The sequence below is a fragment of the Dreissena polymorpha genome, chromosome 1 (genome assembly GCF_020536995.1).
Source record: "Dreissena polymorpha isolate Duluth1 chromosome 1, UMN_Dpol_1.0, whole genome shotgun sequence".
Lineage (NCBI taxonomy): Eukaryota > Metazoa > Mollusca > Bivalvia > Myida > Dreissenidae > Dreissena > Dreissena polymorpha.
Window position 1 is genome coordinate 79,694,353 of NC_068355.1, and position 16,485 is coordinate 79,710,837.

At 35.0% G+C, this 16,485-nt stretch overlaps 1 protein-coding gene and 2 long non-coding RNA genes across 4 annotated transcripts in view; 2 read left to right on the forward strand and 1 right to left on the reverse strand.

Annotated features, from left to right (window-relative positions):
- LOC127837103 (sin3 histone deacetylase corepressor complex component SDS3-like) overlaps positions 1–8,712 on the forward strand; it is a 39,280-nt gene extending 30,568 nt beyond the window's left edge. For both annotated transcript variants that reach the window (XM_052363949.1, XM_052363951.1), the window contains exons 6-9: positions 1,857–1,955; positions 4,105–4,276; positions 5,326–5,413; positions 6,481–8,712. In XM_052363949.1, the coding sequence (XP_052219909.1) occupies positions 1,857–1,955; positions 4,105–4,276; positions 5,326–5,413; positions 6,481–6,576 (455 nt within the window). In that variant the 3' untranslated portion in view covers positions 6,577–8,712. The remainder of the gene's footprint in view (positions 1–1,856; positions 1,956–4,104; positions 4,277–5,325; positions 5,414–6,480) is intronic.
- Positions 8,713–9,102: 390 nt separating this feature from the next.
- Positions 9,103–12,533, reverse strand: LOC127837250 (uncharacterized). Its single transcript, XR_008029199.1, has 2 exons — positions 12,179–12,533; positions 9,103–10,371 (listed from the first exon to the last, which is right to left on the reverse strand). It is a non-coding gene; the product is annotated as an uncharacterized LOC127837250 (long non-coding RNA).
- Positions 12,534–12,659: 126 nt separating this feature from the next.
- Positions 12,660–15,122, forward strand: LOC127837244 (uncharacterized). The gene is made up of 2 exons (XR_008029194.1): positions 12,660–12,749; positions 13,164–15,122. It is a non-coding gene; the product is annotated as an uncharacterized LOC127837244 (long non-coding RNA).
- Positions 15,123–16,485: the final 1,363 nt, after the last annotated feature.

Sequence of the window (16,485 nt, forward strand, 5' to 3'; positions counted from 1 at the left end):
TATTACCTTGGCCTTATTGAATATGAACAATTTCCTCATGATGGCTTACGTTTTACTGTCAAGCACTCGAATAGTAGAGCGTGCTGTCCACTGACAGCTCTTGTTATCCCACCTAAGCACAACATGCTGAGCTTCTGTGATTGCCTGTTGTCAATTGTTTGTCATCTTTTTTCAACATTCACTATTTTAAAACTCCAAAGGCAGTTTGTATTTTCCAATCTTCTTGAAACTGGGTCAGAATATTGCTCCCAATAATTTCTTGGCCGACGTTGAAACTTGGTAAGATAGAGTTAAAACTAAGTCACTACACACTGTAGGTAAAATTACAGAAAATGCTCTAGATACCATATGTATTGTCCCATCCTCATGAAATGTGCTGACAACATGTGTCCAAGTCATATATGATTAAGCTTAAATCTGGGGAACATGGGGTACAAAACAAGGTCATGAGGTAAAATTAAAGAAAAAGTTTGTGAACACTATAGAAACACATGTATTGCCTAATCATCATGAAACTTGGTCAGAACAATTTTCCCAATAATATTTTGGCTCAGTGTCAAAGTGATAAGCATGGGAATAAACATTATATCATCTGGTCAAATTAAGGAAAAGGTTGTAAACACTGGATATAACATTTTATTCCCAATTTTCATGAAACCTGGGCAGAGTATGTTTCCCAATGAAATTTTAGATCAATTGCAATGTAATGCAGGATTAAAATAAAGGTCAGCAGGTCATATACAAGTGTTTTAACACTTAAGGCCATATAGAGGCTTAATAAATAATCATATCTTCGTGAAACTAGGTCATAACATTTATTCCATACTTTTCTGTGTGAGGGATACGTGGGATTAAAAACTATGAAAGAAAGCGTTTTAATGGAAAGCCTGTGAACTCTCTAGTGGGCACATTTATGTTTCAATCTTCATGAAACTTGGACAGAATACTTGTCTTCATGATTAAATCAGTGAAGTTAAAACTGGGCGATCCGGGGTCAAAAACTAGGTTACCATGACTCATATCAGAGAAATCTTGTAAACAGTCTTAAAACCACAGTTATTTTGAATCTTCATGCAATATAATATATTTAAAGAAGTAAAAACGTTGTTTTCATTGGAATCGCAGCTTTAAAAAGTGTGTTATCGGCCCAAATCCAATTTACATTTTAAAATCATGTTTTTCTCAACAACATCATTTGCGCAACAATACCCAAAATCACTGCGCACGTCACATATTATCATTTTATTTATTTGTCAAAGGAAATCTCTAATTTACAAACATTGCCATAAAAACATTGAAAAAACCGCTTTAACTGAAATGTTTCACAAAATTTGAATATTAATAGAAATATTAAAACCCAATGACTTTTGGCTTTCTGGAAAAGCTGTTTTAGGAATAAAGCTTGTACTGTAAGTTTTCTTTCAATGTCATTGAATAGCGAAAATATATGACATAAAAGACAAAGTTTTGTCTGAAATATCTTGTTTTCCTCATCACTGGGTGTGTAGCTTGTACATGAAGGTTTTTTGATAGATATGAATATGCAAAACAATAACATACAGAAAAAAAATTGTATTCTAACTTGATGTAACATTGAACACATTTCAGAATCAATCGTTTTATAATAATGCATCCACTTATGACAATCTTTTGTACTTCTAATGATTTATTTATACGTTTTGAATCTTTTGCAAAACAGTAAAAAAGTCCCTTAAACATGCAAAATCTTTTTTTTAAGCCAGAGTGTATGATGTTTTATTTGATGTAGTGTGCTTAAAAATGTTACTTTAACAACATTCAAGTTAATGTTAGAGTGTGTGCTTATTGTGCATTTTTGCTGTAAACATATTCACTAGATGTGAATGAGACCAAGCCGATGTCTACACGAAAGCTACGCCGTAGACCAAATGATCCGGTGCCCATGCCTGAGAAGCGACGGAAACCAGCATCACCTGATATCCTTTTATTTAATTGATTTGATTGGGTTTTTTGTTTTTTTTCCTGATAATTGTTTAATTTTGACTTTTTCCAGTTCTATTTTTGGATCACCTAAGCACAAAGTGCTCATGGTCAGTGAAAGTCTACATATTTAATTCAATCTTGATAAAACTGGATCAGAATGTTTTGCTTGACATTATCTAGGCAGAGTTTGAAACTTGGTCTCCTGCGTCCAAAAACCAGGTCTGGAGATCAAATCTTGAAAAAGCCTTGTTATAAATCTAGACCCTGCATTTATGACTCAAACTTGATGAAACTTTGTCAGAATATTTATATTGACAAGGTCTATGCCAAATTTTAATCTGGGTCTTGTGAGTCCAACAACTAGGTGACCAGTTCAAATCTAATTACCATTCTAGAAGCCACATATGTTACTTAATCTAAATGAAATTTGTAAGAATTTTTATCGTGACAATATGACTGTGAATGAATGTTTGTTAGGTGAGGTCGAAACTAGGTCACTAGGTTAAGTCACTTACAATTGGTGTTACTTGAACTCATGGCCGTCTTTTTTATCCCCGCCGAAAATTATTTTGAGGGGATACAGAAATTGGTCCTGTCCGTCTGTCCGTCCGGCTGAAACTTTGTCCGAAGCATAACTCCAAATCTATTCAATGGATTTACTTTAAACTTAGAATATAAACAGATGGCAACTAGCAGAAGTGCAGTGACCAAGAACCATAACTCTATCTACCTTAGTTTTTGAATTATCTCCCCTTTTATATAACTTTGAAGTAAATTTTTGTCCGGAGCATAACTCTAAATATACTAATGGGATTTACTTGAAACTTGAAATATAAACAGATGGCAACAAGGAGAAGTGCAGTGACCAAGAACCACAGCTCTATCTACCTTAGTTTTTTAATTATCCCCCCTTATATGATTTTAAAGTAAATTTTTGTCCGGAGCATAACTCTAAATCTACTGAAGGGATTTACTTGAAACTTGAAATATAAACAGATGGCAACTAGAAGTGCAGTGACCAAGAACCACAACTCTATCTACCTTAGTTTTTGAATTATCTCCCCTTTTATATAATTTTAAAGTAAATTTTTGTCCGAAGCATAACTCTAAATCTACTAAAGGGATTTACTTGAAACTTGAAATATAAACAGATGGCAAGTAGGAAAAGTGCAGTGACTAAGAACCATAACTCTATCTACCTTAGTTTTTGAATTATCTCCCCTTTAAAGTAAATTTTGTCCGGAGCATAACTCTAAACTCTAAATCTACTAAAGGGATTTACTTGAAACTTGAAATAGTAACATATGGCAACCAGGAGAAATGCAGTGACCAAGAACTATAACTCTATCTACCTTAGTTTTTGAATTATCTCCCTTTTTATATAATTTTAAAGTAAATGTGTCCGGAGCATTACTCTAAATCTACTGAAGGGATTTTCTGTAAATTTGAAACTTAAAACAGATGGCAAGTAGGAGAAGTGCAGTGACTAAGAACCATAACTCTATCTGCCTTATTGTTTGAATTATATCCCTTTATTTAATTTCAAAGTAAATTTTTGTCCGGAGCATAATGAATTATCTCCCTTTATTTGTTTTTACAAATAGTATTATACTCTCTAAAACAAATGTTGTCATACAAGCAAAGGGGATTTGGCACTACTGTGACAAGCTCTTTTTTTTCTAATTATCCTTCAAAGCCCAGCTGTTAAAGGGGCTGTTCAAGGGTTTAGTGATGGGTTAAGGCTTACAAACATTCTTTTTTAGCAAACATAGTAATGTTTAAGAAAACATGGCTTTGATAATACCTTTTTATTTTGTCACTTTTGAAAATATGCACACAAAATCCATTAGTAATTTCAGCAGATATAAGCAAAGTTCTTCCAGGTTACCTAATGAAGGTTTTACAATTTTAAATCAAAATTAATTAGGTATATTATGTTTTATAAATACTTGACTGGCTTTGCAACTCATTTGTTCTATTTTGGGAAATATTAATCCACTACCAAAAAATTTACACATTGATAGAAAGTGTAATCAAGTTGCCAAAAGCCAAAATACTATACAAACAAACCTGCACTTTTGTCTAAATAATTTTAATGATCATGTCAGTGGACAATATTTGATATCCTTAACCAAAGTTCACCCCAGATAAATTTCTGTCTGGACGATACAGAGATCATGGATGATTTACGCATAATCAATAAGGTTTCGGGGAAACCGATGGGTCGGAAACCCTCTGTCCCCACCATTGGCCCTGTGGACGTTATTCCCGATGTTAAAATAGACGATGGCAGACTGTTCTTTGATAAACGATGGTAATCGTATTTTTATGTCCCCCACCACTATAGTGGGGGACATATTGTTTTTGCCCTGTATGTTGGTTTGTTGATTTGTTTGTTTGTTTGTTTGTGCAAACTTTACCATTTGCCATAACTTTTGCAATATTGAAGATAGCAACTTCATATCTGGCATGCATAATTGTGTTGCTTTGTTTGTTTGTGCAACATTTAACACTTGCCATAACTTTTGCAATATTGAAGGTAGCAACTTCATATCTGGCATGCATGTGTATCTCATGAAGCTGCACATTTTGAGTGGTGAAACGTCAAGGTCAAGGTCATCCTTCAAGGTCAAAGGTCAAATATATGGGTCAAAATCGCTCATTTTATGTACACTTGTGCAATATTGAAGATAGCAACTTGATATTTGGCATGCATGTGTATCCCATGGAGCTGCACATTTTGAGTTTTGAAAGGTCAAGGTCATCCTTCAAGGTCAAATATATGGGGACATAGTGTTTCACAAACACATGGCTTGTTGTATTTATATTTTATGGTACTTGGCTCATGCTTTTTGAGTCTTTCCCATATGCAGCTGCAGTTTTTATAAGCAACTGTATCTCAAATTTGCTTCTCTCTAACATATCAAGGCTTTTAAATTGGTATATGCCAATATCATGTTAAAGTCTGCTGAATATGTTGATAAAGGAGCCATGCTTTGTGAAAAAGGGGTTTAATGCATATGCCTAAAGTGTAATCCAAGATTAGTCTGTACAGATGGCACAGGCTAATCAGGGATGACACTTTCCGCCTTAACTGGATATTTGCTTAGATCAGACTTTTTAAAATGAAAAATATCATAAAAGCGGAAAGTGTTGTCCCAGATTAGCCTGTGCGGAGTGTAGTGGCTAATCTGGGTTGACACTGTCCCGTCTGTCCGCATATGTATTAAACCCCCTTTTCACAGGACGCGATCCATATTGTCAGACTATGAACCTGTCTCTATTTCTTGCTTGTCTGATTGTTGCTAAAGTATCAAGCTGTAAATTTCCGTGTTCCTCACTTAACTTTTGAGTCATTGCCAGGTTTCATCGGAACCAGCCCGTGTTTGTGGAGTGCAAGGAGACGGGAAACAAGTTCAGTGGCATCATCACTGCCATTGGAACACAGGAGGTATGAATTCAGTGTGGTCTCAATAAACATTTTTATGGCATTCATGCGGTGTTGTTTTCTTGCTAAATCACATTAAAATTAGTGAAGTTATATCAAATTGTGTACTAATATTTTGAATGCACTGATGAGATATTGGTAGAAATATAATTTTGCCCTGTCAACTGTTTCCCCCCTACCAAGGATGAAATAGTTAATGGAGTTTTTCTTTGCTAGATAAATAAAAAGATAACAGTTATAGTGATCCCTGTTTGTGCTTGCAATTGTTGAAATCCATGGCACATATATTTCATAATACAATATTGCATACCCTGGTAGAATTTCCTAGCAGAATTGTTTTTATGTATATTGATATGCTACATGCTCCCTAATTAACTTCATGAAACATGAAGTATTCTTGTATTCTTAACTCATATAACTGTTTTAGTACCAAGTAGATTCATTTTTAGAACTCCCATGTTGACTTTGACTCAACACAAAAACAATGTGTGATAATACTTCACAAAAGTGAAGGTTTGGTTGCCAAATCAACAAACATGGTTTTATACGCAGATGCACTTCATGACAGAGATATGGATTTTAGGCATATGCTGTTTTCAGGTTGTTTTATCTTCCAGTCTCAGCACCATGTTTAGTTTCTATTTACAGTCATCAGCTTAAGTCATTTTTGCATCTGGCAATTTCAGAAATGGCAGCTTTATGACTTAAAAAACTCATAATCATTGATTCTTTCATACTTGATGCACAATTGAGTCGTGTTATGAGAAAACTGGGCATAATGCATGTGCGTAAAGTGTCATCCAAGATTAGCCTGTGCAGTCCGCACAGGCTAATCAGGGATGACACTTTCCACCTAAATTTGATTTTTGCTAAGAAGAGACTTCATTTAAACTAAAAATGTCATAAAAGCGGAAAGTATCGTCACTGATTAGCCTGTGCGGACTGCACAGACTAATCTTGGATGACACTTTACGCACATGCACTATGCCCAGTTTTCTAAGAACGCGACTCAATTTGATTGTGGTTTATTGAATTGCCCATTTTTAACTGATCTTTGTCTTTGTTTCCAGATTTGGATAAGAAAGACATCTGACAATAGCAAGATCAAAATCTTTCTCAGTCAACTTCAGAAAGGGAAGTTCAATCTGCGCAGAAAACAGACGTGACCCCTGCTATCCCCCATCATCCAGCACTCCCCCACCTGTCATATTTGAACTATTAGCAAAGGATGTGTTCATTTAGTTAGATGGAACCGAGAGGCACAATTATTGTGTGTTATTGTGGTGGTTTACATTCACATCTGGCTTTATAAATCATTAACCACAACAACAAACGCAAAAAGCCACAACACTGTGCAATGTATATTTGATAATGTTATAGGCTTTAATGCAATGTTTGGTTCAAAGATGGGTATTTTCAATTACAGAAACATTTCACATCAAGGCAAAAATGCATAGATTTAATATGCACATTATTATGTATTAAAAAAGCCTAATTACTCTGATGGCTAATAAAAATAAATATAAATGGGCCTTGCTCTGTGAAAAGGAGGTTTGATGCATGTGTGTTAAGTGTCATCCCAGATGAGCCTGTGCAGTCTGCACAGCCTAATCAGGGACGACACTTTCGGCTTTTAAATGAGATTTTTCATTAAAAAGTCTCTTCTTAGCAAAAATTAGTTTAGGCAGAAAGTGTCTCCTTTGTGGACTGCACAGGCGAATCAAGGACATTTTACTTACATGCATTAAACCCCCTTTTCATAAAGCACGGCCCAAATGGTTTGTTATGCTTATCATTATGCCCCCTTAAATACTAATTACTGCAAGGTATATAGTGTTACCACAGTCCTATTGTATGTTTTTTTGTGGGGTAAATTTTGCCCATAATAAATGGGATTTCAATATAAATAGGCCAAAATGATCATCATATCAGGATGATGTGTTGTATGCATTAACAAGGTCTTTCCCTTCATGGTCACTGTGAACACTTGGATATTTTGGATCTTCATGGTCACTGTGAACGCTTGGATATTTTGGATGTTCATGGTCACTGTGAACACTTGGATATTTCAGATCTTCATGGTCAATGTGAACACTTGGATATTTTGGATCTTCATGGTCACTGTGAACACTTGGATATTTTGGATCTTCATGGTCACTATGAACACTTGGATATTTTGGATCTTCATTGTTACTGTGAACACTTGGATAATTTGGATCTTGGAATGTTTACTTTTGTCTTATCCATGGAATTCAAAATTAAATGGCACAAATAATCATATTGTCAATAGGATATGTAACATGCAACAATCAAGTCTCACTCCTTAAGGTCAAAGTGACAGTTGACTCTTTAAGTTTGTAAACATTCCTGATACTACGGATAGCTTTGTTTGAATTATGGGATTTCAAAGTTTATTGTCACAAAAAAAACCTAAACAAGTTTTCTCTTGCAGCAATCACATTGGTTCCTTCAAGGTCACAGTGGACTTGTGAAGTGTGTTCATAATTCTTATATGGTATGAATGATAGCGGATATTCATGTGACTATCACCTTTATTTTTTGTATAGTGGATTGTCAATTTTTTATCATTTCAAGACGGTATGTTGTATGAACTATGAATCAACTTGAATTCTTGCTTAAAGGTCAATGTGACATATGTAAAATATGCTGTATTTGTAAATACAGTGACATAGGACTGGTACTTTTTTTCTTAATGTAAGGTTTGCATTATATGTGTCAGAAACAACACTTTGTTCTGTTTCCATAGAAAAGCAGGAGATACGAGTTAATGCTTAGTTAAATATGATATTGCATGCAAAGATCCAGGATTTAAATGATAGTAGAAAATTTGTATTCAGCTTTTATTCTAGTTTTTTTTTCAAAATATTTTATTTTTGTATATTTCTGATGTACACACTATTAGGTGAATTCCTAATTAGCTCTTTGATTTCTGTGTTTTTAAGCGGATCATATTTTTTTTCCATCCAAATTAAAATGCCTTTGAGAAACATGACAAACATATGGCTTTTAATGTTTAATTTAATGTCTTATTGATTGGTGAATGTACAATCACTAATCTATTACATGTATGTGTTTGGTTCATAAAAAAGTACTCAAAACATGTTCATCCATGTTCCACAATAGAAATTGTGGAATGTCATAAACCAGACATACTGCATAAACATGTAGAATCTAGGCATGGTTTGACTACAGTTTTTGTTTGATGAATTCTTAATTATGCGTTTTTGTCTAGACTGTATATTTTGCCATTTTATAATTTAAATAAAAATAATTTTTCATTACATGGTGTATGTTTTGTAATTTTTCGTAAAACTTTCGAACTGTGTTTTGTAATGGCTTATATTCCAAAATTCGTTTCTATAACAGCAAGAACTTGGTCACCCTAGGGCAAAAGTTGTACAGTGGTCTCCCATGACATTTTCCTGCGAATGTAAAATGAAGTCTGATAAAGTCAGTAATAGAACCGTCAATGCACTACAGACTTCCCAGTTCTCCAGATAAAACTATAGAAATATTTAACGGTTAAAAGCATTGTCCAGTAAGGCAGGGACCACCAACTGGTGGGAGATGATATAATGAGCAATATTCGTCAAATAAAACGTCAAATATGGTATCACAATGTTGTATTTATCAAATGTATCAAATATTCAATAAAAACGGAACAATGATCACAATTTTAGTACTTGTTTATGGCAATACCAATGCATGTTTTAAGAAAGTAACCGTATAAAGCACTTTCCAAACATCGACGGGTTCTTTCTGTTTATTTCGAAACTTAACGATGATCGAGCCCTTTCCATGGTGCTCACCCCTTCCAGTTACTCGTATTGTAAGACATTCAAAAATATTGTAAAATTAAATCATTTCTTGATAGATTTGAATGAAATTTAACATGTAAACATAAAGTAAGGTTTCGTTAATGAAAATGCAAATAAACGTCTTTAAAAATAAATAATTTTAGCCCTTTTCCAAGGCCGAGGCCCCTTTCCGCTATGAGCCCTCTCCATGGTGCTCGCCCCTTTCCGTTACTGTTATCGTATGGCATTCACAAATATTTTAAAGTCAAATATTTTCTTGATGGATTTGAATAAAATTTCAAATATGAACACAATGTACGGTACTGTTTATGAAAATACCAATCCATGTTTTTAAATCATTGAAAATAACTGAATTTAGGCCCTTCAACACCGAAAGCCCTTTCCGTGGAAAGGGGCCTTTTCTGCTATATATCTATACTGTCTTACTCCCCTTGCAGGTATTATTGACAGGTGCGCAGTCAGTGCCAGATAAAAGTGAGAAAGATAAAGTATGATAGATTTATCATATAAGGTGAAGTGATTTAAAGTTAAAAACTGATAAAAACAATTGTCTCCCACAGTTCAAGGGGCAGAAGGGGAAAGCAGGGACTGCTTAAACGCTTCAAGATCGGGATGTAAAACTGTAGTGGCAGGAAGGTTGTTCCACATCACAATAGAGCACTTGGGGAGAAATGAAAACTTATAGATCTAATAATCTGCAGTGTATGGATCTGTCTGTAGGAGAGCAGGTGCATGTGATGAGTGAATCTGGTGGGTCGCTCGATATATGATGGTAGGGGCACAGCCACTAAACCTTCAAAAATTTTGAAAAAGATGATTAATTTAGTGTTAATTCGTCTGTCTTGTAGGGTCTGCCAACCAAGTTCCTGTTGCATGGAGGCGACACTGGCGTATGGGGAATAGTTATGCTTGACCCAGCGGCCTGCTCGATGCTGTACATTTTCAATTTTTTGGCTATTTTGTAATGTGTGAGGACTCCTTACGGAAGAAGCTTTTCAGTCATACCGTTCATACGGGCAAAAGCCCGCGAAGCGGGCGTTGACCGTTTATTTGTATCACTTTTCTGAAATACAAAGAGACATTACCTTATAGGGATACAAGTCAAATAATTTCTGCCGTCACCTATTTTCGCGATGGAAAATCATAGAGCGCTGGCGCACTTCTGCTTCTGCTTCTGCTTCTGCTTAATACGGTGAAGGGCCAGTTACGGCGTAGTACACCGGGGAGTGCGCCTAGTCAAAATGGAGGGCAGCTTTAAAGCCCTCAACTGTCTCTGTGTGGACCACTCTACTGTCCAGGTGGTTCCACTCTAACACGGTTTTCACAAAGAATGAGTTTTTAAATTGACTACTATTTGAGTTTTTCACTACAAAGCCTCTGTCATTATTTATTACTTGTTTATCTATTATATTGGATGTAACACAGTCACTATATTGTTTCGCCTTAATTTGCCTTTTGACCCTTGCTGGTTTCAAGTAATCGGATGCTGGTATAGCTGGCACCAGCCCCTCGGCCACTTTGTAGAGCATCACTAGACGGTTGATTTTACGCCGTTCTTCTAGAGGTGGTAATTCTAGATGTTTTAACATGTTGGTGACGCTGCCTGCCGTTCTTGATTTGTAGTCTCCCGTTATGAAGCGGGCAGCTTGTTTTTGCACTTGTTCAATTTTGTCAATGTCACGGCTTAAGTAAGGATCCCAAATTGAAGAGCCGTAGTCCAGACAGGATCTCACTAGCGCTAGGTACGCTGTTTTCCTACAATCTATAGGGCAGTTCTCTAAATTTCTACGTAGAAGAGCCATTGTCGAGTTAGCTTTCTTTGTCAATTTACTTATGTGAGTTGACCAGGTTAGATCTTCAGAAAGGGTTAGTCCCAAGTATGGATTATCGGGCACTTGTTTGAGAATATGGTCACATAGGGAATAAAAGTGTGGAGTCTTGTTCTTAATTGACATTACGTAACATTTCTTCGCGTTAAAACGCATGCCCCATTTTTCAGCCCATTTTTCAAGTTCTTTCAAGTCATTCTGAAGAATATCAAAGTCTTTCTGAGTTTTTATTTTCCGGTATAACAGGCAATCGTCCGCAAAAAGGCGCACTTGTGATTTGACTGAAAGTGGCAGGTCGTTAATGTGACATAGAAACATAAGGGGTCCGAGTACCGTGCCTTGAGGGACGCCGGAGTCCACTGTGGACTTCTGGGAGACTTCGCCGTCTACTACAACTTGCATAAATCGTTTTGTGAGAAAAGTTTTGAGCCATGTATGGATTGTTCCAGTTATGCCAAAGCATTCCAGCTTATATAAAAGTTCGTCGTGTGGCACGGTGTCAAAAGCCTTGGAAAAATCTAGTATAATGACGTCTGTTTGTATGCCTTCATCGTAGAAAGATAATAAGTCATTCATAGTAACTAGTAGTTGAGTTTCGCACGAAAAGCCTGATCGAAATCCATGATTTAGGTTTGTAAGGATATTATTTCTCTCGAGATGGTTCAGTAAGTGCTTACAAATGATATGTTCAAGATTTTTGCACAGTACGGATGTTAATGATACTGGCCTGTAGTTTTCGGCGAGGTGTACGTCTCCTGATTTGAATACCGGTGTGACATTAGCATTAACCCAATCGGATGGTAGTTCGCCACTGTCTACTGATGTTTGGAAGATTTGGCGTATTCCAGGTGCAAGTTGTTTAGCACAGGTTTTCAATATTATGTTTGGAATGTTGTCTGGACCGATCGCTTTTGCGACTTTCAGTGATGTTAATAATTTCTCTATTCCGGGTGTTGTTATGTCTAAGGGAGGTAACTTGGATTTATACTGTTTTTCTGATGGCGGTAATACACGTTTGTCTCTCCTTGTGAATACGGAACTGAATTGATCCAAGAGAATTTGTGCTTTAGGGATACAAGTCAAATAATTTCTGCCGTCACCTATTTTCGCGATGGAAAATCATAGAGCGCTGGCGCACATAGACACTTCGACAAACGCTATATGACACGTAGATGCATTCCTCATGAAATAATACGGCATGGCAGTAATTATTAAGTAGCGAATCGTACTCTATGTTATTGTATTATGACTTTCTACGATCAAAATACGTCTGTTTGCCTCCCTGTGTGACACATCCTGTTTCCCATAATGCATTGCAAATTGAGAATTGCTCTAGATGTTGTTAACAAAATCATAAAAAAGATAACCCGTCTAAATTATTTGCGTACTTCCGGTTTACAATACCGAATAAGATTAGTTTCGTATTAACTTCTTCAATGAACCCAATATTCTATAGTTAATATTATCCCTTTACATAAATAAACAATTGTTTAAAAGTTTAATTTGTTCACAACATGAACAGCCGCGTTTCTTTCGTCGACAACTATATATGTCTGTGTGACGTCACTGCTTTCGTCAATACGTCATTAAGAAGTAAAAATTGAAACTGACATACTCTGGTGGATGTTTACATTGTTGAAATTTAATAAATTAATTGAATGCACTCGATTGGTAAGTCATTATTTAATTAAAATATTGCGTTTGGTTACATAAAATATCAATCTATATTGCTAAAGATTACCTTTGATAACATGGGAACTGTTTTCGGCACATACAAAATTTCGCCGATTTTAAATTTAAGGTCATTATTATTCAGTCAAACTAATGGAACATAAAAGTTATCATTTTATAAAGTTTTGGAGTTATTTCTTGAGTATATTCTACGTGATTATTCTAAAAACCCTTTCTTTTGTGATGTATTAAGTGACGTTGCGATTGTAAACAATATTGCATCTCCGACTCATACTCGATCATTTTCGTACCAAACTGTTTCAAACTGTAAAAAATCAAACTGTGCTTACATACACATTGGAAATAGACTAATTCATTTGTACATTTTATGGATTCTTTTTGATTTTCTTTTAGAAGCTGCTCTGTCAAATGCTGGACTTCACACATTCCATGCAGCATTCTGCTGAGCACAACTGACTGCGTGCTTTGTACTCAACAACGAAGCAATTCTGGACCTATAAAGCTTGACCGGGACTGAAACATTAGCAATTGTGACTCTGTAATGTTCAACGTTGGTGGACTGTAAAGAAACTGCAATTATTGTGAAGAGACTTTGTATGTCTGTAAGCAAAAAGAATATACAGCATAACAAATATCAGGTGTGAAAACAATGTGAAAGAATATTGAAATTAACACTTTGCAATCAGGCATGTCAAATGAATTGTTGATATTAAAAATGATAGTTCCCAGGCAGCTCTAGACGTTTTTTTCTGTATTTCTATTACTAGTATTAATCATTAAATGTATGCCACAATTAAAAAGCACACTCTGTTTAGAGACCATTGTGTTGTCTCATTGTGTGATGATGACTTTGAGTAATACATTGTACATTAAAGGGGCCTTTTCACAGATTTTGGCATTTTTTAACTTATTCATTAAATGCTTTATATTGATAAATGTAAACATTGGATCGTAAAAGCTCCAGTAAAAAATCAAGAAAAAAAATAAAAAAAGGAAAAGAACATTGCCCGGAGCAGGTTTCGAACCAGTGACCCCTGGAGTCCTGCCAGAGTCCTGAAGTGAAAACGCTTTAGCCTACTGAGCTATTCCGCCGAGTACACATTCGTTACGTATTTTATACCTAATATAAGCAATCTTCGTAGTTTTACAAAATTTAACGACAAAAACAGAACTCTCCAAATTATTCAATCGTTTCGCGTTGCAACGCTTTATAATTTTTAGGTTTTAAAATCGTCAAAAGATGCATATAATGGCTATATTAGAGCATGGTTAATGTTCAGTATTACTGTTTCCTCACAAATATTATAACTAAAACGAAAACTTACGAATCTGAAACAACTTTTTTCAATTTTGTCAATTTACCAAAGCGTGAAAAGATCCCTTTAAACAATATCTACAAAGTTGTTTTTAAGTATCAGATTTCATGTTTATTATATAAATGAATGTTAATTTTTGCTTAAATATAAATGTGCATAATGCAGTGCCAGTAGCACACTTTGCACTATTTTTATTACAAAAGAGTGTGTTGTACACTTGAACTTATACCTATAATTAATTATCCTTGCCTAAAAATTCATTTGACACACCTGAGACCATGTTGTGTATTACCATTATTATTTTGCACATTATACTGACACTTTGAAAAAATTGCAAATAAGCGAAAAGCAGAAGTTTAGTCTTGTCAACTGTCTCTGATTAATTTTTTGAAGACCATATAGGAAGCGAACGTGTAGGATACGGTATTCATTTTATTTGATGACTGCTTGTTATTATTTCTTCATAGAAGGCGTACTGGATGAGTGGAGTATTTTTTTGGTTCTACATCTTTGATAAAGTCAACTCATTGACATTTAGTGCCATGACTGAGCGTGTTTTTTAACTAACAAACGGGTGGTATGAACTTACCGAATATCTGCAAACTCATAACAATGTGTCTAATACTACATGTGTTGAGTGCACAGAAACAAGGGCGAGAAGATTAGGGTATAAATGAACATACTGAATGTGTTATTTTGTTTATGAGCTTGAACATACAAAAACTTTACTTTAATCAATTGGGATGTTCATGCAGTTTAATAATCGGGTTGTTATTTTATAATCATATTCATGTGGAAACTGCCTCATTCACATGCAATACGCAGCTGCTGTCTACATGTTTAATGCCACATTCCATATTGACTGAATATCTTTACTTTCAAAACATGAAAATGAATGAAATGAAATGAAAATAAACGAAATAATGAAATTAAATTCAGGTGAAAAATATTTGATTATATTTTATTTAAATATGGTTTGGTAAATTATTTACTGGTAAAACAATTCTTGTTGATAACAGTAAATTCGTGATAATAAGTATGTTGTTGTTTATTTTTTGTCTCACACATAAAGTGACAGGTACACTCATATATTTAGCGGTAAGCTTATAATGTGGGTCTTCATCATAAACCTAAATTTTTGCTACTAGTATTTTCTCCTTAGCACCAATCTAGTAATGTTCAATCTGTGTATGCCATAAGCCATAGTTTTTACCAACTGTTAATTCCTGAGGATTCAGAAAAATACAATAAGTTTACCACATTTCATGACATAAGCTCTAACAGTGCGGAAGATATGCAAAGAGTATTGTGTCCAAAGCCAAAGGTGATATTTCTGCTCTGTGTAATTTTGCGCAGTGAATGAGGTCTATGCACTTCTTTCAAGATAGACGCAAACACTCCCGCAAGCATTGTTGTATTTATATGTTTATTAACATTAATTAAGTACAAAAAGTTTTTCATTTACATATGCAGGGGATACATTTACGTTGTCGATGATTTAGACATGGGACCAAAATAATGAAGTACGGCACCTTTCTTTTTTATGCTTAAGTTAAATAAAATCGTTTTAGAAATAATCTCGCCCTAAAACATAAATGGCATCCCTGCATATGAAAAACATCAATAAAACACAGTTTCGCGAGATTTTTTTTTTTTTAATTCTAACATTGTTTTGAAAAATGGAAACAAAAAATGGAATACATGTTTAAGAGTTTGAAAACAGTACAAGGGGTTACTATACAAAAAGCATTGCTTCATAAACTTGTTTAAGATTTAATCAAATTATATTTTATTACTTTGCTAAATTACATATTGTTTTGTAAAGAAATTGAATGTTTTGTTGCATGATAAAAAATCACAAATATAATTAAGGATTTGAATTGGAATACCTTGCAATCAAGAAGACAACAAGCTAGACTCATTTTGTTCTATAAAATAGTATATAATCATGTTGATGTCAATCCCCTTCACTGTCTCACTCCATACATTAGACACTCACGCCATCACCATCACATGGCATACCAAATACAATGCACCACCAAGTACAGCTGATTACCACAAATGTTCGTTCTTTCCAAGAACAGTTGTACAATGGAACACACTTCCATCTTATGTAGTCAGCGCTGATACGATCCCTGGATTTAAATCATTGCTGTCTACATCAGTGTTCCTTCCTTAGATCACATGATTCTGCTTTTATCCTGTTTTAACCCGACTAATATTCTCACCACATGCACAGTTGTATATGTATATATTTAAGTCTTAAGGGCTTACGGTGTTAGGTTTTGCACCTTTTTTACCACTGTTGATAGGATTTTCCTGAGTGGATTGAGTAACTCGGGGACAACCTATCAATCTATTTCTTTTTAACCCCCACGCATGGCCATAATGTATCAGTA